Source organism: Carettochelys insculpta, chromosome 7 (genome assembly GCF_033958435.1).
Source record: "Carettochelys insculpta isolate YL-2023 chromosome 7, ASM3395843v1, whole genome shotgun sequence".
Classification (NCBI taxonomy): Eukaryota; Metazoa; Chordata; order Testudines; family Carettochelyidae; genus Carettochelys; species Carettochelys insculpta.
The window spans coordinates 75,946,578-75,971,510 of NC_134143.1; the positions used below are offsets into that span (position 1 = coordinate 75,946,578).

Sequence of the window (24,933 nt, forward strand, 5' to 3'; positions counted from 1 at the left end):
ATTCCTTGCTGCAGTTTAAGCCCATTGCTTCTTGTTCTATGCTCAGAGGCCAAGGAGAACAAGTTCCCTCCCTCCTCCTTACGATACCCTTTTAGATACCTGAAAACCTCTATCATATCCTCCCTTAATCTTCTTTTTTCCAGACTAAACAAGCCCAATTCTTCCAGCCTTTCTTCATAAGTCATGTTCTCTAGAACTTTGATCATTCTTGTTGCTCTTTTCTTGACCCTTTCCAATTTCTCCATGTCTTTCTTGAAATGCGGCACCCAGAACTGGACACAATACTCCAACTGAGGCCCAACCAGCGCAGAGTAGAGCAGAAGAATGACTTCTTGTGTCTTGTTCACAACACACCTGTTAATGCATCCCAGAATCATGTTTGCTTATTTTGCAACAGCATCACATTGCTGAATCATATTTAATTTGTGGTCCACTATAACACCTAGATCCCCTTTCTGCCGTACTCCTTCCTAGACAGTCGCTTCCCATTCTGTATGTGTGAAATTGATTGCTCCACTTAGGAAGGAACACTTTGCATTTGTCTTTATTAAATTTCATCCTGTTTACTTCAGACCATTTCTCCAATTTGTCCAGATGATTTTCAATTTCTTTGATCTGGATGAATGGATGGATTGCACCGTCAGCAAATTTGTATATGACACTAAACTATGGGAACAGGTTGCTATGCTGAAGGGTAGGGACAGGGTCCAGCAAGACCCAGACAAACTGGAAGAGTGGGCCAAAGGAAATTTAATGAAGTTCAACAAGGACAAAAAGGTTGGATATTAGGAAAAACTACTTCACCGGGAGGGTGATGAAGCACTGGAATGTTTTACCTAGAGAAGTGGTGGAATCTCCATCCCTAGAAGTTTTTAAGTCCCAGCTTGACAAAGTGCTGGCTGGGATGAGTTATTTAGGGTTGATCCTGCTGGAAGCAGGGGGCTGGACTCAATGACCTCCTGAGGTCCCTTCCAGCCCTGTGATTCTGTGACAAGTTCAAAGTTCTGCACTCAGGACAGTGGAATCCCAAGCATTGTTACAAGCTGGGGACTGACTGGCTAAGCAGCAGTTCCGCCGAAAAGAACCTGGGGATTACAGTGGATGAGAAGCTGGACATGAGTCAACAGCGTGCCCTTGTAGCCAAGAAGGCTAATGGCATATTGGAGTGTATTAGGAGAAGCATTTCCAGCAGATCTAGGGAAGTGATTATTACCCTTTATTCAGCACTGGCAAGGCCACATCTGTAGTACTGTGTCCAATTCTGGGCCCCTGCTTTACAGAAAGGATGAGGACCACTGGAGATAGTCCACTGGAGGGCACCAAAAATGATTGGGAGGAGAGAGCACAGACTTATGAGGAGAGGCTGAGGGATCTGGGGTTATTTAGTCTACAGAAGAGAAGAGTGAGGGGGAAATTGATAGCTGCCTTCAACTACCTGACGGGGGGCGCTCTAAAGAGGACAGAGAGTGACTGTTTTCAGTAGACTAACATATATTTTGGAGCATAAGCTTTTGTGGGCAAAGACCTGCTTCATCAGATGCATGAGTGGGGGATGGTTTCAGAGGGGTATTTAAAGAGTGGGATCCCAGTAAAAGGGAGGGCCAGAGCTGACAAGGTCTATTCAGCAAGGTGGAAATGGCCCATTATCAATAGTAGGTATCAAAAAAGGAGAAAAACAAGTCAGATCAGACAGGGGGATATGAGCCATTGTCAGCGTCTAAGAAGGGATATTAACACCCAGAGCAGAGCAGCTGCCTTTGTAAGCTGCGAGCCACTCCCAGTCTCTGTTTAATCCTTGGTTAACGGAGTCAAATTTGCAATTAAATTGCAGCTCAGAGATTTCCCTCTCCATTTGATTTCTGAAATTTCTTTTTTTCAGGACTGCCACCCTTAAATCTGCTACTGAGTGTCCAGGGAGATTGAAGTGTTCCCCCAAGGGCTTCTGTACATTACCCTTCCTGATGTCTGATTTATGTCCATTTATTCTTTTATGGAGAGACTGTCCAGTTTGCCCAATGTAAACTGCAGTGGGGCATTGCTGGCACATGATGGCATTTATTATATTAGTAGATGTGCAGGTAAAGGAGCCCCTGATGGCATAGTTGGTGTTAGGTCCTGTGATCATGTTACTGGTGTAGATATGTGAGCAGAGTTGGCAGCGAGGCCTGCTGCAGGGGCTGGTTCCAGGTTTGTGATTTGTAGTGGCTGGTGAGGATTTGTTTAAGGTTGGCAGGCTGTCTGTAGGCGAGGACAGTCCTGCCTCCCAAGGTCTGTGAGAGTGAAGGATCATTGCTCAGGATGGGTTGCAGATCACTGACGATGCGCTGGAGAGGCCTTAGGTGGGGGCTGTATGAGATGGTCAGTGGTGTTCTCTTGTTTTCCTTGCAAGGCCTGTCTTGTAGCAGGTGGCTTCTGGGTACCCGTCTGGCTCTGTCAGTCTGTTTCCTCACTTCCTTAGGTGGGTGTTGCAGTTTGAGGAGAGCCTGGTAAAGGTCTTGTAGGTGTTTGTCTCTGTCTGATGGATCAGAGCAAATTCGGCTGTTCCTCAGTGCCTGGCTGTAAACAATGGATTGTGCAGTGTGCCCTGGATGGAAGCTGGAGGCGTGTAGATAAGCATAGCAGTCTGTGGGTTTTCAGGATAGGGTGGTATTTATGTGACCGTCACTTATCTGCACAGTAGTGTCCAGGAAGTGGATCTGTATTGTGGACTGGTCCAGGCTAAGGTTGATGGTGGGGTAGTAACTCTTGAAATCACAGTGGAACTCTTCAAGAGCCTCCTTCCCATGGGTCCAGATGATGAAGATGTCACCAATGTAGCACAAGTAGAGGGGGGGCGCAAGGGGACGAGAACTGAGAAAGGGCTGTTCCAGGTCAGCCATAAAAATGTTGGCATACTGTGGGGCCATGTGGGTGCCCATAGCAGTGCCACTGATTTGAAGGTATAATTTGTCCCCGAATCTGAAATAGTTGTGGGTGAGGACAAAGTCACAAAGCTCCGCCACCATTTGTGCCTCGGTTTCATCAGGGATAATGTTCCTAACAGCTTGGAGTCCATCTTCATGTGGGATATTGGTGTAAAGGGCCTCTACATCCATGGTGGCCAGGATGGTGATTTCAGGAAGGTCACCAATGAATTGTAGTTTCCTGAGGAAGTCGGTGGTATCTCAAAGAAAGTTGGGGGTGCTGGTAGCATAGGGTCTAAGTAGAGAGTCCACATATCCAGACAATCCTGTGGTGAGAGTACCAATGCCTGAGATGATGGGGCATCCGGGATTCCCGGGTTTATGGATCTTGGGTAGCAGGTAGAATAAACCTGGTTTGGGTTCAAAGGGTGTGTCTGTGTAAAGCTGTTCCTGTGTTTTTATAGGGAGGGTCTTGAGCAGATGCTGTAGTTTCTTTGCATATTCCTCAGTGGGATCCTCGGACAGAGACTTGTAGAATGTGGTATTGGAGAGTTGCCTGGCAGCCTCCTTTTGGTAAGTCTGTCCTGTTCATGATAACAACAGCACCTCCCTTGTCGGCCTCTTGGATGACAATGTCAGAGTTGTTTCTGAGGCTGTTGCTGGTGTTGCGTTCTGCACGGCTGAGGTTATGGGGTAAGCGATGCCGCTTTTCCACAATTTCTGCCAGTGCACATCGAGAAAAGCATTTTATGTATAGGTCCAGTTTGTCATTTTGACCATCAGGGGAGTCCATGAGGAATTCTTTTTCTTGTACAGTAGGTGGGAGGCTACCTGTGGGTCAGTGCATTGTTCCATGTCTTGTTGGAAGTTTGTGGGGGTGGTGGGGTAGAAAGAGAGTCCTCAAGAAAGGGCAGTTTCTTCTGCTGGGCTGAGTGTTGACCTTGTCAGCTCTGGCTCTCCCTCTTACTGGGACCCCACTCTTTAAATATCCCTCTGAAACCACTCCCCCACTCATGCATCTGACGAAGCAGGTCTTTGCCCACGAAAGCTTATGCTCCCAAATATCTGTTAGTCTATAAGGTGCCACAGGACTTCTTGTTATTCTCAAAGCTACAGACTAACACGGCTACCTCTCTGATACTTGCTCTCAGTAGTGTCATATGGCAGAACAAAGAACAATGGTCTCAGATTGTGATGGGGGATGTTTAGGTTGGATACTAGGAAAAACTGCTTCACCAGGAGGGTGGTGAAGCACTGGAATACACTGCCTAGAGAGGTAGTGGAAGCTCCTTCCCTAGAGGTATTTAAGTCGCAGCTTGACAAAGCCCTGGCTGGGATGATTTATTTGGGATTGGTGCTGCTTTCAGCAAGGGGCTGGATTCAATGACCTCCTGAGGTCACTTCCAGCCCTGGGATTCTATTAACACACACTGTCCAGAGGAGAGAGAGGCCAGAGGACACGAGCTCGCCATATCTGTACCGAGATTCAGATACGGAGGCAAAACTGCATGCTAGACATTGCCCTGGGATGCCAAGAGGCCCAGGGTGCTGACCTCTCCCCCAACTCATTTGTGCTGAGTTCTGGATCACCAGGCAGAACTGCACACTGAGCATTATCAGACGGGGAAGGCCAGAAGTTACCACCCCCTTCCCTTCTGCTCCCTCTGCCTGAAGTGGGCTCCAGCTATGCATGGGGAGTACCTGGGGAGCGAAGCCTGTGAGGTGCTTGAGGTGGCTGCTGACCCGGTTGGACTTCTTGATGATGGAGTGGAAGTTGAGCTTGGAGATCTTCTCCATGAGGCTGTCCTCATCCCCTTTCCGGTACTTCAGCACTGGCAGAGGGAGAAGCAGGAGTCAAGGTGCCACATCAGCAACTGCTCTGCAACCTCACCACCTAGCCCTGGTGCTACATCTCCAGACACCTGCCCTTTCCCCAGAGCCTTGCCGTCCCATTCATTCTGCCACCCAGCCACCATGTCCCCCACACTCAGCTGCCATGTCCCCTCCGTGTGCTTCTCAGCCTAGCTGCCTCCCCAGTTCCTGCGTGATCCCTCCCAGGTCGGCCAGGCTGCTCACCCAGGTCCTTGCGACGTTTGTACTCATTGATGTTGACATTGATCTCTTTGACAGCAAGGACTGCAGAGGTAAGAGGAGCATTGTCAGGATGCGACTCTGGCGTGGCGCTCAGCAGCTCCATCAGCAACAGTGGGTATCGCATCACCCTCTGCACGGGCTTGATAAGGAAGGAGCCCAGGTTGACGTAGTTTGTGCAGCCCCTTGGCAACGAGGGAAGAAATGCACCATACTTCAACCCAGCTGCACAGAACAGTGATTCATTCCCCCACCAAGTGTACTCCAGCCCCTGGAATGCCTGCACATCCTGAAGTTACTGGCCCTCTGTAACTCACTGCATCCTCAACCTCCCAGCCTCAGTCCCATGCTCACCTCTCCTAAAAACCAAGGCACCCCCTCCCGTAGCAAGTCTGCTGCAAATCACGCCCTGCAATCCACACTGCACTCACACTGCCCAGGCCCTTTGTAGCACCAACTCCTTCCTTTCACCACCGCCTTGCCAGCCATCAATCCTGATCCCATAATCTCACCTCCCCATAGGCCTGGCACCCTCCATTTGCGCTCCTCGCTGTGCGCCCCGTAGCCCAAACAGACCTTAACCCAAACTTTGTGCAGACTGAGTCCATATGAACTGTCTTAACATGAGAACTAGGGGTCACCACACGAAATTAACTGGTAGCAGGTTTAAAACAAATAAAGGAATCTCTTCCTCACACAGGGCAGTCAACCTGGGGAGCTCCCTGCCAGAGGAGGCAGTGAGGACCAGGACTTTAACAGGGTTCAAAAAGAACTAAATAAACTCACGGAGGAGAGGTCCATCAATAGTTATTATCCAGGATGGGCAGGACGGTGTCCCCCGCCTCTGTTTGTCATAGGCTGGACATGGGAGGCAGGAGAGGGATCACTCAGTGATTGCCTGTTTTGCTCCCTTCGGGGCACCAGGCACTGGCCACTGTCAGGAGACAGGACGCTGGGCTAGATGGACCTTTAGTCTGACCCATGGAGCCATTCTGATGTACACTGGACATACCTTGTCTCCACGGCATCTCTGCTGCTCTGCCACTTTCTGCACAGACACCCTCCTCTGCCCACCTAGCCAGAGACCCACCAAACCCAGCCCCAGGCTTCTACCGCCACAGACTCCATGCAGCACCCCTGGATTCCCGCAGGCATGTGAACAGCCTAGGGCAGGGGAGTGTTAGTTGTTGGGATGAATGGAAGGGGTGAGACAGACTGACAAGCATGCAGTGAGTAATGGGAAGGGGGCACTTACCACTCACTGTACAGGCTCCTGCAGGGCCACAGAAGGTAGAAAAGCAAATAAAGACAGCTAGTTAATGAGATGAGCCAGCAGCCAGCACCTCTGCCCTGCAGTGATGCTGGGATGCAGCTCCCTGCTGTCCCAGAGCCCAGAGACAAGCTGCTGGCTTCATGACATTTAGCCTTTGGTGACCCTGAGTGAGGCAGCTGAGTATGTCAGCCAGGCATAGACTGCAGGCTCCAGAATCCTCACCCCAGGGATGTGCTGCTGTCTGTACACCAATGTCACTGGAGGGAACCTGCAGGTATCCTGCCTAGGGCAGGATGGGGAGATGATGCACTGAGGCCTTTTCAACTGTTCTTTTCTCTTCTGCCAAGGGGACCTGGGTGCCAAGCAAGTCTTGTCTATTTTTGCAGGGGCAGGGAGAGAGGCTGCAAATGGGGCAGGGAGGCAGGCTTCTGTCTCAGCAGTGCTCAGGATGATGGGCCAAGAGGGAAAGGAGGTGGCTCTGACTCCTGCCCACGATGCAGAGTGGGGCAGGCTCTCACCTGAGGCTCTCCAGGGAGTCTAGCAGGTGTTTCTGAATCCTCTCGTCCTTCTCATAGGCCTCCAGCAGTGCAATAGCTTCATCGTGGTTCTGGCAATACACTTTGTAGACATCCTCCAGCCCTGCCCGGTGCAGCAGGAACGCTGGCCCTGTGGAGAATAACCAAAGCTGCTCAGTGGCATCTGCCCAGCACTGGTATCTTTACAATCTCTTGGTTCTGGGGAGATACACAGAGCTGTCCAACCCCTGCACACGTTGCATGAGACAATGGCAATATCAGAGCACTGGGTTACTTTCTAATCATTCTTAACGCACCTGCACATCCTCCTGCTCCTCCAGCTGCTGCCATCCCTGTGCAGTCACTCATGTGTGGATTAGGAAATGCCCAAAGGCCCTGCTGCAATTGTGGCTGTCCTGTGCCAGGCACAGGAAGGCAGTCCCTGTGCCAGAGCCAACAGCCTGTTACAGCAAGACATAAAGGGACAGGACCAGACTCATGGAGGTTGGCAGGAAGACAAGGTGAGCAGGAGACCAGTTCACTTTGCATAGTGGGCAGCAGTCTTAGCTCCCCACCTCCTGGCTATTATCCCTGGCTGTGCTCTGTGGGCATCACAGCACAGATGAGTGCTAAAGACAGACTCAGAAGGCTAAGGGACTGGCTTTCTGGAGCTGGGCAGAGTTCTCAAGGCCAGGGAGTTAGCATGAGTGAAGAAGCAGGGGCTTAGCTGGCTCATGGCACAGTGGAGACAGACTACTAGCACAAAAGCTGGCATTAAACATTGAAAAGGTCGTACAGCAGTGTTTAAACTAAGAGATGGGGGAAAGCCGATTGGTGCAGAGAAGCACGTGGATCAGATGGAGACTTCTCTTAGGCGAGACTCCATTGATAGAGATTCTCTAGAATTCAGTCAGAAAGAGAAGAATGGAAGATGATAGAGTATGGGCCGGATCAGATGAGAAAAAAAATCACATGTAAAAGAATCCAATATGTCAGGGAAGGGCAGGCATACGAATAATGGTAGTTTTTTGAAGTGCTTTTACACAAATGCTAGAAGTCTGTCTAATAAGATGGGTGAATTAGAGTACCTTATATCAAAGGAGGAGATTGACATAATAGGCATCACGGAAACCTGGTGGAATAAGGACAATCAGTGGGACACTATCGTACCGGGATATAAAATATATCGGAAGGCCAGAATGAGTTGAGCGGGTGGCAGAGTGGTACTGTATGTGAAAGATAATATAGAATCAAATGAAATAAAAATCCTAAATGAATCAAAATGTTCGACAGAATCACTATGGATAGCAGTTCCTTCCTCTGATGGGAATATAGCACTAGGGATATATTATCGACCACCTAACCAGGACAGTGATAGTGATGCTGAAATGCTAAGGGAGATTAGAGAGGCTATCAAAATAAAAAACTCACTAATAATGGGGGATTTCAATTATCCCCATATTGACTGGGTACATGTCACCCCAGGAAGGGATTCAAAGAGAAAATTTCTTGATGCCTTAAATGACTGCTTCTTGGAGCAGCTGGTACAGGAACCCACAAGGGGAGAGACAATTCTTGATTTAGTACTGAGTGGAACACAGGATCTGGTCCAAGAGGTAACTATTACAGGACTGCTTGGAAATAGTGACCATAACACAATAACATTTAATATTCCTGTGTTGGGAAGAACACCGCAACAGTCCAACACTCTGGTATTTAATTTCAAAAAGGGTAATTACACAAAAATGAGGAGGTTAGTTAAGCAGAAATTAAAAGGTAGAGTAACTGGAGTAAAATCCCTACAAGCTGCATGGAAACTTTTCAAAGATACCATATTAGAGGCCCAACTTAAATGTATACCCCAAATTAAAAAACACAGTAAGAGACCTAAAAAAGAGCCACCATGGCTAAACAACCATGTAAAAGAGGCAGTGAGAGATAAAAAGGCATCTTTTAAAAAGTGGAAGTCAAATCCTAGTGATCAAAATAGAAAGGAACATAAACACTGCCAAATTAAATGTAGAAATGTTGTAAGAAAAGCCAAAAAAGATTTTGAGGAACAGTTAGCCATGAATTCAAAAAACAATAGTAAAATGTTTAAGTTCATTAGAAGCAGGAAGCCTGCTAAAAAAGCAGTGGGGCCCCTGGACAATAGAGACATAAAAGGAGCAATCAAGGAAGATAATGCCATTGCGGAAAAACTAAATGATTTCTTTGCTTCAGTCTTCACGGCTGAGGATGTTAGAGAGATTCCCAAATCTGAGCCATCCTTTATAGGTGACAAATCTGAGGAACTCACTCAGATTGAAGTGACATTAGAGGAGGTTTTGGAGTTAATTGATAAGCTGAATAGTAACAAGTCTCCAGGACCAGACGGTATTCACCCAAGGGTTCTGAAAGAACTCAAATGTGAAATTGCAGAACTATTAACGGTGGTTTGTAACCTATCCTTTAAATCAGCTTTGGTACCCAATGATTGGAAGACAGCTAATATAACACCAATATTTAAAAAGGGCTCTAAAGGAGACCCTAGCAATTATAGACCGGTAAGTCTAACATCAGTACCGGGCAAATTAGTAGAAACAATGTTAAAGAATAAAATTGTCAGACACGTAGAGGAACATGATTTGTTGAGCAAAAGTCAACATGGTTTCTGTAAAGGAAAGTCGTGTCTTACTAATCTATTAGAGTTCTTTGAAGGGGTTAACAAGCATGCGGACAGGGGGGATCCAGTAGACATAGTATACTTAGACTTCCAGAAAGCCTTTGACACGGTCCCTCACCAAAGGCTCTTATGTAAATTAGGTGGTCATGGCATAGGAGGAAAGATTCTTTCATGGATTGGGAACTGGTTAAAAGACAGGAGACAAAGGGTAGGAATAAATGGTAAATTTTCACAATGGAAGGGGTTAACTAGTGGCGTTCCCCAAGGGTCAGTCCTGGGACCAATCTTGTTCAACTTATTCATCAATGATCTAGAGAAAGGGGTAAGCAGTGAGGTGGCAAAGTGTGCAGATGACACCAAACTGTTCAGGATAGTCAAAACCAAAACAGACTGTGAAGAACTTCAAAAAGATCTCAGCAAACTGAGTGATTGGGCAGCAAAATGGCAAATGAAATTTAATGTGGGTAAGTGTAAGGTAATGCACATTGGGAAAAATAACCCTAATTATACATATAACATGATGGGGGCAAATTTAGCTACAACAGATCAGGAAAGGGGTCTTGGAATTATAGTGGATAGTTCTCTGAAAACATCCCTTCAGTGTGCAGCGGCAGTCAGTAAAGCAAATAGGATGTTAGGAATAATTAAAAAAGGGATAGAAAATAAGACAAAGAATATCTTACTTCCCCTATATAAAACTATGGTATGCCCACATCTTGAGTACTGCATGCAGATGTGGTCTCCTCACCTCAAAAAAGATATATTGGAGTTAGAAAAGGTTCAGAAAAGGGCAACTAAAATGATTAAAGGTTTGGAATGGGTCCCATACGAGGAGAGGCTAGAGAGACTGGGACTTTTCAGTCTAGAAAAGAGGAGACTGAGGGGCGATATGATAGACATATATAAAATCATGAATGGTGTGGAGAAAGTGAATACAGAAAAGTTATTTATTTGTTCCCATAATATAAGAACTAGAGGACACCAAATGAAATTAATGGGTAGCAGGTTCAAAACTAATAAAAGAAAGTTTTTCTTCACACAGCGCACAGTCAACCTGTGGAACTCTTTACCAGAGGATGCTGTGAAGGCCAGGACTCTAACAGAGTTTAAAAAAGAGCTCGATAAATGTTTGGAGGTTAGGTCCATAGATGGCTATTAGCAAGGGGTAAGGTATGGTGCCTAGCCTTTTGTCAAAGGCGGGAGATGGATGGCAGGAGACAAATCGCTTGATCATTGTCTTTGGTTCACCTCCTCTGGGGCACCTGGCATTGGCTACTGTCGGCAGACAGGATACTGGGCTAGATGGACCTTTGGTCTGACCCAGTATGGCCGTTCTTATGTTCTTAAGAGATCACAGCTCTGACTCTTGCGCCTCTCCTCAGATGGTCTGGTATGTTCGGAAAGCCACGGAGTTCTGGCTGTCTGCACATATGTTAATGGATGAACACTCATACACTCTGCATGCCACCGTGCTGAGTGCACAGCCCACGTCCAGTACTTCTGTCCATCTGGATCCCCCAAACCAGGTGTGGAGAACCTTTCTATGACCCATAGAGAAATCAGTCGAGGGACACAGAAAAGTGAGAAGCAAAACCAAACCCACAAAACCCCCACCGATGTGGCCTGTGACCGGGGCCATTGGAAGGGTGAGGCGAGTGAGGTATTTGCGTTGGGCTCAGGGCTGTGGGGGCACAGGCAAGTCCCTCACTCGCCCTCACCCTTGTAATGGCCCTGAGCCCCAGTCATGGGGCCATGCAGCAGGTCACAGCAGGGAGCAGTGAACAGGAGCAGCTAACAGGGAGTTTGCCTGGGAAAGCATCCTAGAGGAGCTCAGGTGAGTGTGGCATTTGGGGGGCTGCGTTGTGAGCTGTTGGGTTGAATTTCTGTCTGTGGTGTCTGTGCATTTGTTTCATTTTGCAGTGAGGGGCAGTTTGCATAGCTGCCTGTGTGCCTGAGCATCTGTTTTGCAGAGAGGGGCAGTTGGAAAGCGTGTTTGGCAGTTTGGTGAGTTTGCAAGGTGTGAATTGGGAGAGCTTCCTTCCAGGTGGGCCTTCGGGAGGAGCCCCATACTTGTTTTCACCCTTCTTATACGGAGTTTCTCTTGTGCTCTTCAAGGCGGCACTAGAAACAAATAAGGGATCTCTGAAAAGGGAAAAAATGGAGAGTGACATGGCTGGTGAGAGGTCTGTTGTTGTGACCTGCATGTCATGTGCCATGTTTGTCTTCCTCCCGAACGATAGAAAGGATTTTCTCTGTACCAAGGGTAAGCTGGTAGCTATTTTAGAAGAGAAGGTTAAAGGACTTGAGGCACAAATATCAACCCTCAGGTCCATTAGAGAGGGTGAAGACTTTCTGGATAGAAGGCAACAGATGATACTGCAGGAACAGCAGGCTGCCCAAAACAAAGAGGAGAACTGGAAGCATGTTACCTCCAGGAGGAGAAAACCAGTTCCAGTCTCTCCAGTTCCAGTGGAGTTAAGTAACCGCTTTGAGCCTCTCTCCACAGGTCATACGGTGGAGATAACTGGGGCTGATACAATCCCTGGGAGGTATCTGAAAGATACGGTTGAGAAGGCAGGGGATGCGCAGTCCTAGGAACGGGATTCTATGACCACCACCCCTAAGAGAAAAAGACAAGTGGTGGTGGTCGGGGACTCCCTCCTAAGAGGGATGGAGTCATCTATCTGCCGCCTGAACCTAGAATCCTGGCAAGTTTACTGCCTGCCTGGTGCTAGAATTCAGGATATTACAGAGTCGCTGCCAAAAATTCTTAAACCTGTAGACTATTACCCCTTCCTACTTCTTCATGCAGGAACCAACGATACAGCCAAGAACAACTTTGATGAGATCATGGCAGATTATGTAACCCTACGAAGGAAGATCAAGGAATACGGAGCACAAGTGGTCTTCTCGTCTATCCTCCCTGTGGAATGAAGGGGTCCGCGTAGGGATTGTCGAATCACAGAGGTAAATGCGTGGTTGCATAGGTGGTGTAGCAGGGAAGGATTTGGTTTCTTTGACCATGGGATTCTGTTTCGTGAACAGGGATTGCTGGGAAGAGATGGGCTCCACCTCACTAAAAGAGGAAAGAGCATATTTGCGGGCAGGCTTGCAAACCTAGTGAGGAGGGCTTTAAACTAGGTTTGTTGGGGGAAGGTGACAAGCCCTGAGGTAAGTGGGGAAGGAGGGGGGAACAATCAAGTGGGTTTCCTGGGTGAAGAGGAGAAAGTGGGCCAATCGGCCCCCTCTCTAAGATGCTGGTACACTAATGCCAGAAGCCTGGGGAACAAACAGGAAGAATTAGAGGCCCTGGCACAGTCACACAAGTAGGAGGTGGTTGGAATAACGGAGACTTGGTGGGACAATTCACGTAACTGGAGCACGGTCCTAGAAGGTTATAAATCGTTTAGGAAGGACAGAAAGGGGAGAAAAGGAGGAGGAGTTGCGCTCTGTGTGAGGGAGCAGTGTGATTGCTCAGAGCTCCAGTATGAGGAAGGAGAAAATCCAGTTGAGTGTCTTTGGGTTAAGCTTAGAGGCGGCAGTAACAGAGGTGATGCTGTAGTGGTGTCCGTTATAGACCACCAGATCAGGGAGAGGAGACAGCTGAGGCTTTCTTCAGGCAGCTAAGTGAAGCTTCCAAATAACAGGCCCTGGTTCTCATGGGAGACTTTAATCATCCGGACATTTGTTGGGAGACCAAACATCAGCACACAGACAATCCCGGAAGTTTTTGGAGAATGTTGGGGATAACTCCTTGGTACAAGTGCTGAAGGAACCGACCAGGGGCCGTGCGCAACTTGACCTGCTGCTCACAAACAGGGAAGAACTAGTAGAAGAAACAGAAGTGGGAGGGAACCTGGGCTGCAGCCACCATGAGATCGTAGGTTTCATGATCCGGACAAAGGTAAGAAAGGTGAGCAGTAACATACAGACCCTTGATTTCAGAAGAGCAGACTTTGACTGCCTGAGAGAACGGATGAGCAGGATCCCTTGGGAAATGAAGATGAAGGGGAAAAGAGTTGAAGAGAACTGGCAGTATTTTAAAGAAGTCTTATCGAAGGCACAAGAACAAACAATCCCGCTGCATAGTAAGAAATGCAAACATGGTAGGCAACCAGCTTGGCTTAACAGGGAAATCCTTAGTCAGCTTAAATTCAAAAAGGATGCATACAAGAAATGGAAACGAGGACAGTTGACTAAGGAGGAGTATAAACATACGGCTGGAGAATGCCGGGCAGTAATCAGGAAAGCGAAAGCACCATTGGAACTGCAGCTGGCAAGGGATGTGAAGAGTAACAAGAAGGGTTTCTACAGACATGTGCACAATAAACAGGTTATCAGAGAAGGTGTGGGGCCATTACTGGATGAGGGAGGTAACCTAGTGGCAGATGATGCAGGAAAAGCTGAAGTACTCAGTGCTTTCTTTGCCTCAGTCTTCATGGACAAAGTCAACTTCCACGTGACGGTCCTAGACGATGCAGTATGGGAAAGTGGAGGGCAGCCATCTGTGGGGAAGGAACAAGTTCTGAGCTATTTAGAAAAAACAGATGGGCACAAGTCCATGGGTCTGGATTTAATGCACCCCAGGGTACTGAGGGAATTGGCAGAGATCATTTGCTGAAACTTTGGCCATTATCCTTGAAGACTCTTGGAGATCAGGGGAGATACCGGATGATTGGAAGAAGGCAAACGTAGTGCCCATCTTTAAAAAAGGAAAGAAGGACAATCCAGGGAACTATAGACCCGTCAGCCTTACTTCAATTCCTGGGAAAATAATGGAGGGAATCCTCAAGGAATCCATTTTGGAGCACTTGGAAGAGGGGAAAGTGATCAAAAATAGTCAACATGGATTCATCGGGGCAAGTCCTGCCTGACCAATCTGATTAGCTTCTACGACGAGGTAACAAGCTCTGTGGACATGGGGAAGTCAGTGGATGTGATATACCTTGACCTCAGCAAGGCTTTTGATATGGTCTCCCACAACACTCTTGTCCATAAGTTAAGGAAATATGGATTGGATCCTTGGACAGTAAGATGGATAGAAAGCTGGCTTGATGGTCAGGTCCAATGCGTAGTGGTCGATGGCTCAACATCTGGATGGCAGTCTGTTTCAAGCGGAGTGCCGCAAGGCTTGGTTCTGGGGCTGGTATTATCCAACATCTTCATTAATGACGTGGGTGAGGAACTGGATTGCACCCTCAGCAAGTCTGAGGATGACACAAAACTAGGAGAAGAGGTACATACGTTGGAGGGTAGAGAGAGAATCCAGAGGTACCTGGATAAATTGGAGGACTGGGTCAAAAGAAATCTGATGAGGTTCAATAAGGAGAAGTGTAGAGTCCTGCACCTGGGGCAGAAGAATCCAAAGCATTGTTACAGGCTGGGGACCAACTGGCTCAGCAGCAGTACGATGGAAAGGGACCTAGGGATTATGGTGGATGAAAGGCTGGATATGAATAAACAATGTGCCCTTGTAGCCAAGAAGGCTAACAGCATACTGGGGTGCATTAGGAGGAGCATTTTGAGCATATCTAGAGAAGTGGTTATTCCTCTTTATTCTGCACTGGTGAGGCAACATCTGGAATATTGTGTCCAGTTTTGGGCCCCCCCCCCCCAGTACAAAAAGGATGTGGATTTGCTGGAACAGGTTCAGTGAAGGGCAACAAAAATGGTGAAGGGTCTGGAGCACAAGACCTATGAGGATAGACTGAGGGATTTGGGCTTGTTTAGTTTACAGAAGAGAAGACTTAGGGGTGATGTTATAGCAGCCTTCAACTTTCTGCAGGGGATCTCTAAAGAGGAGGGTGAGAAACTGTTCTCAGTGGTGTCAGATGGCAGAACAAGGAGTAATGGTCTGAAGTTGAAGAGGGGGAGGTGTAGGTTAGATATTAGGAAAAACTACTTCACCAGGCGGGTGGTGAAGCACTGGAATGCGTTGCCTAGAGAGGTGGTGGATTCTCCATCCCTGGAGGTTTTTAAGTCCTGGCTTTACAAGGTCCTGGCTGGGATGACTTAGTGGGGGTTGATCCTGCTTGAAGCAGGGGGCTGGACTAGATGACCTCCTGAGGTCCCTTCCAGCCCTGGGATTCTGTGAGTGTGGAGGGGACCCGGCCTGGGGCAGGCAGTGGCTGTGGCACAGCCCAAGCCTGTGCCAGGCAGACAAGCGCCACCCAGCTGTGCTCTGGCCCTACCCCCTGGCACGCAGCGCAGGAAGAGCCGCACATGTGGGGCGTCCCTCTTGCCACTCTGGGCATGCGCCCCACCACGTGGCGGGAAAAGTGCACACGGCAGCAGTAGAGGAGGCACTCCCCGTCACTGCCGTTTCACCGGTGCGGCTCCTGTGGCCTGATGCCGCCTGTGCCTGGGCAGACACAGCCCAATGTGGCAGCCCCAGTCCAGCGCTCTGTCCCCAGCTGCATTGGCAGCAGCTCCGGTGAGTCGCCAGAATATACCGTTGTGTGTTGGGCTGGGGGTGTCTGGCTCTGGAGGAGGGCAAGGGGCTGGCATCAGAGTGGAGGCTGGGGATTCCCGTTTCTAGGCGAGGGGGTTGGAGTTAGAGCTGGGGCCTGAGGATGCCTGGTTCTAGGGGAGAGGAGGGGTCTGGGATTAGAATGGGGGGGCTGGGGGGTGCCTGGCTCTGGGCAATGGAGTGGATTGAGTTCAAGTGGGTGTCTGGGGTGCCTGGCTCCAGGGGAGGCATTGTCCCTCACAAGCATTCTGAACTCTGGCAACCCTAGACTGGCCTGGCCTCCCACATAGCTGCTAGGAATCCCCGGCTGGGGCAAGATGCTGCCCAGTGCTGCCCAGCACAGCCACAGGGCAACTGTGGCCGCAGCCGGGAGCCTCCAAGTGCCTGCAGGTAGCCTAGTTTAAGTGGCTGCTACTGATCTGTTTCCCCCAGAGTACAGGGTGGGCAGTAAATGCACCCAGCCTGGCTGCCAGCAGGCCAGGAGCCCTGCAGGTCTGCTCTCTTGTACCTGCACTGGACACAGGGGGCAGGAGGGAGCCCAGGGGGCCTGTATCTGTTCTCCCCCAGTCTTGCTGGCGGGGGGGGGCAGGTGGGGTGCTGTATGCGGTGGACCCACCATGCCCCCCATCTCTGCCATCTCAACAGGGCCTGTGCCCTTGGCGGCTACTTGCAGAGGGCTGTGGTTGGCCCTGCAGGAAGTGGGGGAGTGGCAGGAGGTGGGGGGATATACTGATGGCACCAGATGCAGGCCAAAATAGTCATGTGAGAGGTGGTGCAGTGTGTAGGGCCAAGGGTGTGTGTGGCGGTGCTGGCAGCGCTGTATGCAAGCTGTGTGATGCAAGCTCTGTGTGTGTGTGTGTGTGTGTGTGTGTGCAGGTGCTGGAGGAATTGTGTGTGGAGATAGTGAAGTGTGCACAGTCAGGGTGTAAATTGTGATGGTGCCGTACCAAGAGGCACCACTGCCATGGTGCTGGTGACCCTGTGTGTACAGGTACAGAGTGCATAGAAGAAGGGTAGTGTGCAAGGGCAGTGTGTGCACAAGTGGCGTGATGGGCTGTGAGGGGGTGTGTTGGTGGCACTGTGTTTCAGGACAGGTGTATGTAGTGGTGCTGTGTGGAAGGATAGTGTGTGTGTGTGTGTGTGTGTGTGTGTGTGTGTGTGTGTGTGTGTGTGTGTGTGTGTGTGTGTGTGTGGGCCACGTATATGTGCATGCGTAAGCACTGCTAATGCTGTGTACAAGTTGTGCTGGTGGCAGTGGTGCTGTGCACAAGGACAGGGAGTGTGGGTGACGCTGTGCACAGGGACAGAGTGTGGGTGGCGCTGTGCACAAGGACAGGGTGTGGGTGACGCTGTGCACAAGGACCGGGAATGGGGGTGGCGCTGTGCACAAGGACAGGGAGTGGGGGTGACGCTGTGCACAGGGACAGAGTGTGGGTGACGCTGTGCACAAGGACCGGGAATGGGGGTGGTGCTGTGCACAAGGACAGGGTGTGGGGGTGGTGCTGTGCACAAGGACCGGGAATGGGGGTGGCGCTGTGCACAGTGACAGAGTGTGGGTGACGCTGTGCACAAGGACAGGGAGTGGGGGTGGTGCTGTGCACAAGGACAGGGTGTGGGCGTGGTGCTGTGCACATGGACAGGGTGTGGGGGTGGCGCTGTGCACAGGGTTATATGGGGATGTGCACCACCAGTATACACCTGCTGCCAGCTGGGGGTGGCTGTGGGTGCTCTCCTAATCAGTCAGGAAGTACCTGAATGTCCCCTAGGTGAGGCCTGAGTGCTCAGCTGGCAGGCAAGGCCAAGGTGCTGGGAGGTGCAGGCTTGAACTCCAGGCTCTGGCCTCCATAGGGCCAAGTGGAGGCAGGTAATGGCCACCTGTCCCTTCTGACCTTCATGTCTACACCCAGCCCCCTTCCCACTGCCATGGTGCTGCTCTGCCTGGGCTCTCCCACATCCTCCCCTGGTGTCCAGCGCGGGTGCAAGGGAGCAGACCTGGCAGCCAGGGTCAGTGCATTTACAGCCCGCCCCTCATTCCCTGTGGGAAACAGGGCAGAAGCAGCCACTTAAGCGCTGGGCGGCTCTGGGTGGCATCTCGCCCCCTGGGGGTCCCCGGCAGCCGTGTGAGAGGCCAGGCTACTCTAGCGTTGCCAGATTTTCAGAACACTCATGAAGGCCAAGGCCTTCCCCATTCCTAAGAGAGAGGCATGCCCAGCCCCCTGCTCTAACCCCTCAGAGTAAGCAGGGTAGTATTATTGTTATTTATCTATTTATGTATTTTCCCTTTTTCTGCAAAATAACAACGATGAATATATGAGGGGGAGCAATTTTATATTCTTGCTTCAGGTGCAAAATTAGCTAGTTACGGCCCTGACCGTGACTAGGACACCTCACTCGCCTCTGGCAGTGGGGTGGAGAAGTGAAGACTGAGGTTCAGGGCCACCACCAGGCCAGATTCGCTCTTCTGGGGGCACATGGCAGAACCAAAAATGGGGGTTCATGATTCAGTGTGAGGGACGGGGCTGCCAAGGAGCAGGGCTGGGGTCTGGGTGTGAGGAAGGGAGGGTACAGGACTGGACTGAATTTGGGTAGGAGGTCAGGTGCACAAGTGGGCTGGGAGCAGCAGTGGGAGGGTCAGGAACAGGCTGAGGGTGGGGGTCAGGTGGAAAGGAGGGTGGGGGTCAGGTGGGAAGGAAGGTGCAGGAACAGGCTGAGGGTGGGGGTCAGGGTGGGAAGGAAGGTGCAGGAACAGGCTGAGGGTGGGGTCAGGGTGGGAAGGAAGGTGCAGGAACAGGCTGAGGGTGGGGGTCAGGTGGGAAGGAGGGTGCAGGAACAGGCTGAGGGTGGGGGTCAGGGTGGGAAGGAGGGTGCAGGAACAGGCTGAGGGTGGGGTCAGGGTGGGAAGGAGGGTGCAGGAACAGGCTGAGGGTGGGGGTCAGGTGGGAAGGAAGGTGCAGGAACAGGCTGAGGGTGGGGTCAGGGTGGGAAGGAAGGTGCAGGAACAGGCTGAGGGTTGGGGGTCAGGTGGGAAGGAGGGTGCAGGAACAGGCTGAGGGTGGGGTCAGGGTGGGAAGGAGGGTGCAGGAACAGGCTGAGGATGGGGGTCAGGGTGGGAAGGAGGGTACAGGAACAGGCTGAGGGTGGGGTCAGGGTGGGAAGGAGGGTGCAGGAACAGGCTGAGGATGGGGGTCAGGGTGGGAAGGAGGGTGCAGGAACAGGCTGAGGGTGGGGTCAGGGTGGGAAGGAGGGTGCAGGAACAGGCTGAGGATGGGGGTCAGGGTGGGAAGGAAGGTGCAGGAACAGGCTGAGGATGGGGGTCAGGGTGGGAAGGAGGGTGCAGGAACAGGCTGAGGGTGGGGGGTCAGGGTGGGAAGGAAGGTGCAGGAACAGGCTGAGGGTGGGGGTCAGGGTGGGAAGGAAGGTGCAGGAACAGGCTGAGGATGGGGGTCAGGGTGGGAAGGAAGGTGCAGGAACAGGCTGAGGGTGGGGGTCAGGGTGGGAAGGAGGGTGCAGGAACAGGCTGAGGATGGGGGTCAGGGTGGGAAGGAGGGTGCAGGAACAGGCTGAGGATGGGGGTCAGGGTGGGAAGGAAGGTGCAGGAACAGGCTGAGGGTGGGGTCAGGGTGGGAAGGAGGGTGCAGGAACAGGCTGAGGATGGGGGTCAGGGTGGGAAGGAGGGTGCAGGAACAGGCTGAGGATGGGGGTCAGGGTGGGAAGGAAGGTGCAGGAACAGGCTGAGGATGGGGGTCAGGGTGGGAAGGAGGGTGCAGGAACAGGCTGAGGATGGGGGTCAGGGTGGGAAGGAAGGTGCAGGAACAGGCTGAGGATGGGGGTCAGGGTGGGAAGGAGGGTGCAGGAACAGGCTGAGGATGGGGGTCAGGGTGGGAAGGAAGGTGCAGGAACAGGCTGAGGGTGGGGTCAGGGTGGGAAGGAAGGTGCAGGAACAGGTTGAGGGTGGGGGGTCAGGGTGGGAAGGAAGGTGCAGGAACAGGCTGAGGATGGGGGTCAGGGTGGGAAGGAAGGTGCAGGAACAGGCTGAGGGTGCAGGACCAGGATGAGGGTGGGGTCTGCACGGGGGGTGCAGAAGCAGTGTGAGGGTCTGGACAATGAGGAGGGGCACTTACCTATGGTTTTACCTAGCAACCCAAAAACAGGTGAGCTCCTGGGAGTTCAAAGGAGAGCCCAGAGAGCCGATTTCCAGCAGGGCAAAGGGGGTGCCAGGAGCAGAGAAGCTGCCTTGGCGGCAGACTAACCCCCCGGCATGTTCCAGAGCAATCAGACATACAGGATGCACAATGTCCAGAAGAGAGGCATGAACCTGATGTGCCCTCCAGTGCGTGCCGGGGGGGACCTACTGAGCGGCCCTGAGGGTTTGCTATGATTAGGACAGAAAAGGGCTGTTGGGAGGTGTCTCTGACTGAGGGCGCTCCAATGAGGCAAGCTACTTATTCCCATGTGCTGTTGGGCAAGCTGATGCCAAGGGGATTTCAAACAGGTTAGAACATGCTCACTAATACCTCAAAAATACTTTCATCTTAGTTGAGCAAAAATGGAGAGTGCAAAGGAGCCTAATGCAGAGACGCCAGGGATCCCTGGATAACTGAGACCACGGAGCGGAGCGGAGCAGAGCTGAGCTCTTGGTGTGGGCAGAGGAGAGCACTGGGGCTGAGCAAGCTTAGAGGGTCACTAGCCAAAGACCATAGGCTTGGGCCAGAGAGAAGGAACAGAGTGGGAACGTCCTGAGGTGCACCAGGAATTTCCAGTGAGATGCAGAACACAGCGAGTCTTGATAGAGTGGGGCTGGAGGGATCTGAAAGTCCCAGCGCACAGAGCCAGAAGACATGGAGAGATCTCCCGGGGGGAGGGGGGGTCCTTCCTGCAGCCGCTGAGCCTGGGACAAAGCCCTGGGGAACAAGGAGCCTGGTACAGGCCTGTCCCAAGGTGGGGAGGCAGCAGATGAACTGAGGCCCCACTTTCTGATCAGTAAGTGCTTACTCCCCACCGCTGTGGACCCCAGAATCCATACCAATGGCATCCCCAGCCTCCAGAGTGCTCAGCAGCTGCTTGGACACACTAATCACCATCTGAATATTTCCAAAGAGCCCCTCAATGTCCACACTTGGCACCTGCAAAGATGGGAGAAGAAGCGTCCAGGTGGGAGAAACATGCCCAGGCTCTGTAGCAACCTCACCTAGGCCCCCTCTACTTCCCTCATGCCCCCACCAGCAACCTCACCCATACACCCTCGAAGTCCCACAGAAAGCTCCACCTTCAGCTTTCTGTTCCCTTCAGAAATCTGCCTCACACCTTCCCGCCCCAGCAGCATGCTTCGCAGCCCCATCCGGCCAACACAAATTCGCACTGTGCTCCGGGTCTGCCCACAGCAACCTGCGCTTAGCTCCCCTCATCCCTCCAATAGCAACCCATGCCTTGTCCCCATACGCCCCAGCAATCTGTGCCTTGCATGCCCCCACCAACACAAACTCACACCGTGCTCCTGTTCCCCCCACAGCAACCCGCGCCTAGCTCCCCTCCTCCGTCCACCAGCAACCCGCGCCTAGCTCCCCTCCCCTGTCCACCAGCAACCCGCGCCTAGCTCCCCTCCCCTGTCCACCAGCAACCCGCGCCTAGCTCCCCTCACCCCTCCACCAGCAACCCGCGCCTAGCTCCCCTCCCCTGTCCACCAGCAACCCGCGCCTAGCTCCCCTCCCCTGTCCACCAGCAACCCGCGCCTAGCTCCCCTCCCCCCTCCACCAGCAACCCGCGCCTAGCTCCCCTCCCCCCTCCACCAGCAACCCGCGCCTAGCTCCCCTCCCCTGTCCACCAGCAACCCGCGCCTAGCTCCCCTCCCCTGTCCACCAGCAACCCGCGCCTAGCTCCCCTCACCCCTCCACCAGCAACCCGCGCCTAGCTCCCCTCCCCTGTCCACCAGCAACCCGCCCCTAGCTCCCCTCACCCCTCCACCAGCAACCCGCGCCTAGCTCACCTCCCCTGTCCACCAGCAACCCGCGCCTAGCTCCCCTCCCCTGTCCACCAGCAACCCGCACCTAGCTCCCCTCACCCCTCCACCAGCAACCCGCGCCTAGCTCCCCTCCCCTGTCCACCAGCAACCCGCGCCTAGCTCCCCTCCCCCCTCCACCAGCAACCCGCGCCTAGCTCCCCTCCCCTGTCCACGAGCAACCCGCGCCTAGCTCCCCTCCCCCCTCCACCAGCAACCCGCGCCTAGCTCCCCTCCCCTGTCCACCAGCAACCCGTGCCTAGCTCCCCTCCCCCCTCCACCAGCAACCCGCGCCTAGCTCCCCTCCCCCCTCCACCAGCAACCCGCGCCTAGCTCCCCTCCCCTGTCCACCAGCAACCCGCGCCTAGCTCCCCTCCCCTGTCCACCAGCAACCCGCGCCTAGCTCCCCTCCCCTGTCCACCAGCAACCCGCGCCTAGCTCCCCTCACCCCTCCACCAGCAACCCGCACCTAGCTCCCCTCCCCTGTCCACCAGCAACCCGCGCCTAGCTCCCCTCCCCTGTCCACCAGCAACCCGCGCCTAGCTCCCCTCACCCCTCCACCAGCAACCCGCGCCTAGCTCCCCTCCCCTGTCCACCAGCAACCCGCGCCTAGCTCCCCTCCCCTGTCCACGAGCAACCCGCGCCTAGCTCCCCTCCCCCCTCCACCAGCAACCCGCGCCTAGCTCCCCTCCCCCCTCCACCAGCAACCCGCGCCTAGCTCCCCTCCCCTGTCCACCAGCAACCCGCGCCTAGCTCCCCTCCCCTGTCCACCAGCTACCCGCGCCTAGCTCCCCTCACCCCTCCACCAGCAACCCGCGCCTAGCTCCCCTCACCCCTCCACCAGCAACCCGCGCCTAGCTCCCCTCCCCCCTCCACCAGCAACCCGCGCCTAGCTCCCCTCCCCTGTCCACCAGCAACCCGCGCCTAGCTCCCCTCACCCCTCCACCAGCAACCCGCGCCTAGCTCCCCTCCCCCCTCCACCAGCAACCCGCGCCTAGCTCCCCTCCCCCCTCCACCAGCAACCCGCGCCTAGCTCCCCTCCTCCGTCCACGAGCAACCCGCGCCTAGCTCCCCTCCCCTGTCCACCAGCAACCCGCGCCTACCTCCCCTCCCCTGTCCACCAGCAACCCGCGCCTAGCTCCCCTCACCCCTCCACCAGCAACCCGCGCCTAGCTCCCCTCACCCCTCCACCAGCAACCCGCGCCTAGCTCCCCTCCCCTGTCCACGAGCAACCCGCGCCTAGCTCCCCTCCCCTGTCCACCAGCAACCCGCGCCTAGCTCCCCTCCCCTGTCCACCAGCAACCCGCGCCTACCTCCCCTCCCCTGTCCACCAGCAACCCGCGCCTAGCTCCCCTCACCCCTCCACCAGCAACCCGCACCTAGCTCCCCTCCCCTGTCCACCAGCAACCCGCGCCTAGCTCCCCTCCCCTGTCCACGAGCAACCTGCGCCTAGCTCCCCTCCCCCCTCCACCAGCAACCCGCGCCTAGCTCCCCTCCCCCCTCCACCAGCAACCCGCGCCTAGCTCCCCTCCCCCGTCCACCAGCAACCCGCGCCTAGCTCCCCTCCCCTGTCCACCAGCTACCCGCGCCTAGCTCCCCTCACCCCTCCACCAGCAACCCGCGCCTAGCTCCCCTCACCCCTCCACCAGCAACCCGCGCCTAGCTCCCCTCACCCCTCCACCAGCAACCCGCGCCTAGCTCCCCTCCCCCCTCCACCAGCAACCCGCACCTAGCTCTCCTCCCCTGTCCACGAGCAACCCGCGCCTAGCTCCCCTCCCCTCTCCACCAGCAACCTGCGCCTAGCTCCCCTCCCCTGTCCACCAGCAACCCGCGCCTAGCTCCCCTCCCCTGTCCACCAGCAACCCGCGCCTAGCTCCCCTCACCCCTCCACCAGCAACCCGCGCCTAGCTCCCCTCCCCTGTCCACCAGCAACCCGCGCCTAGCTCCCCTCCCCTGTCCACGAGCAACCCGCGCCTAGCTCCCCTCCCCCCTCCACCAGCAACCCGCGCCTAGCTCCCCTCCCCCCTCCACCAGCAACCCGCGCCTAGCTCCCCTCCCCCGTCCACCAGCAACCCGCGCCTAGCTCCCCTCCCCTGTCCACCAGCTACCCGCGCCTAGCTCCCCTCACCCCTCCACCAGCAACCCGCGCCTAGCTCCCCTCCCCCCTCCACCAGCAACCCGCGCCTAGCTCTCCTCCCCTGTCCACGAGCAACCCGCGCCTAGCTCCCCTCCCCTCTCCACCAGCAACCTGCGCCTAGCTCCCCTCCCCTGTCCACGAGCAACCCGCGCCTAGCTCCCCTCACCCCTCCACCAGCAACCTGCGCCTAGCTCTCCTCCCCCCTCCACCAGCAACCCGCGCCTAGCTCCCCTCCCCTGTCCACGAGCAACCCGCGCCTAGCTCCCCTCCCCTGTCCACCAGCAACCCGCGCCTAGCTCCCCTCCCCCCTCCACCAGCAACCCGCGCCTAGCTCCCCTCCCCTGTCCACGAGCAACCCGCGCCTAGCTCCCCTCCCCCCTCCACCAGCAACCCGCGCCTAGCTCCCCTCCCCCCTCCACCAGCAACCCGCACCTAGCTCCCCTCCCCTGTCCACGAGCAACCCGCGCCTAGCTCCCCTCACCTCTCCACCAGCAACCCGCGCCTAGCTCCCCTCCCCCCTCCACCAGCAACCCGCGCCTAGCTCCCCTCCCCTGTCCACGAGCAACCCGCGCCTAGCTCCCCTCCCGTGTCCACCAGCAACCCGCGCCTAGCTCCCCTCCCCTGTCCACCAGCAACCCGCACCTAGCTCCCCTCACCCCTCCACCAGCAACCCGCGCCTAGCTCCCCTCACCCCTCCACCAGCAACCCGCGCCTAGCTCCCCTCACCCCTCCACCAGCAACCCGCACCTAGCTCCCCTCCCCTGTCCACGAGGAACCCGCGCCTAGCTCCCCTCCCCTGTCCACCAGCAACCCGCGCCTAGCTCCCCTCACCCCTCCACCAGCAACCTGCGCCTAGCTCCCCTCCCCACTCCACCAGCAACCCGC

General features: G+C 54.1%; 1 protein-coding gene across 6 annotated transcripts in view; it reads right to left on the reverse strand.

Moving 5' to 3' along the window:
• Nucleotides 1-24,933, reverse strand: part of DNMBP (dynamin binding protein) — a 135,235-nt gene that overhangs the window by 15,221 nt on the left and 95,081 nt on the right. For 5 of the 6 annotated variants that reach the window (XM_074999383.1, XM_074999384.1, XM_074999380.1 and 2 more), the window contains 5 exons: nt 20,940-21,039; nt 6,786-6,933; nt 6,250-6,267; nt 4,980-5,179; nt 4,605-4,735 (listed from right to left, as the gene is read on the reverse strand). In XM_074999383.1, the coding sequence (XP_074855484.1) occupies nt 4,605-4,735; nt 4,980-5,179; nt 6,250-6,267; nt 6,786-6,933; nt 20,940-21,039 (597 nt within the window). The remainder of the gene's footprint in view (nt 1-4,604; nt 4,736-4,979; nt 5,180-6,249; nt 6,268-6,785; nt 6,934-20,939; nt 21,040-24,933) is intronic. The other variant, XM_074999382.1, reaches the window with a different exon arrangement.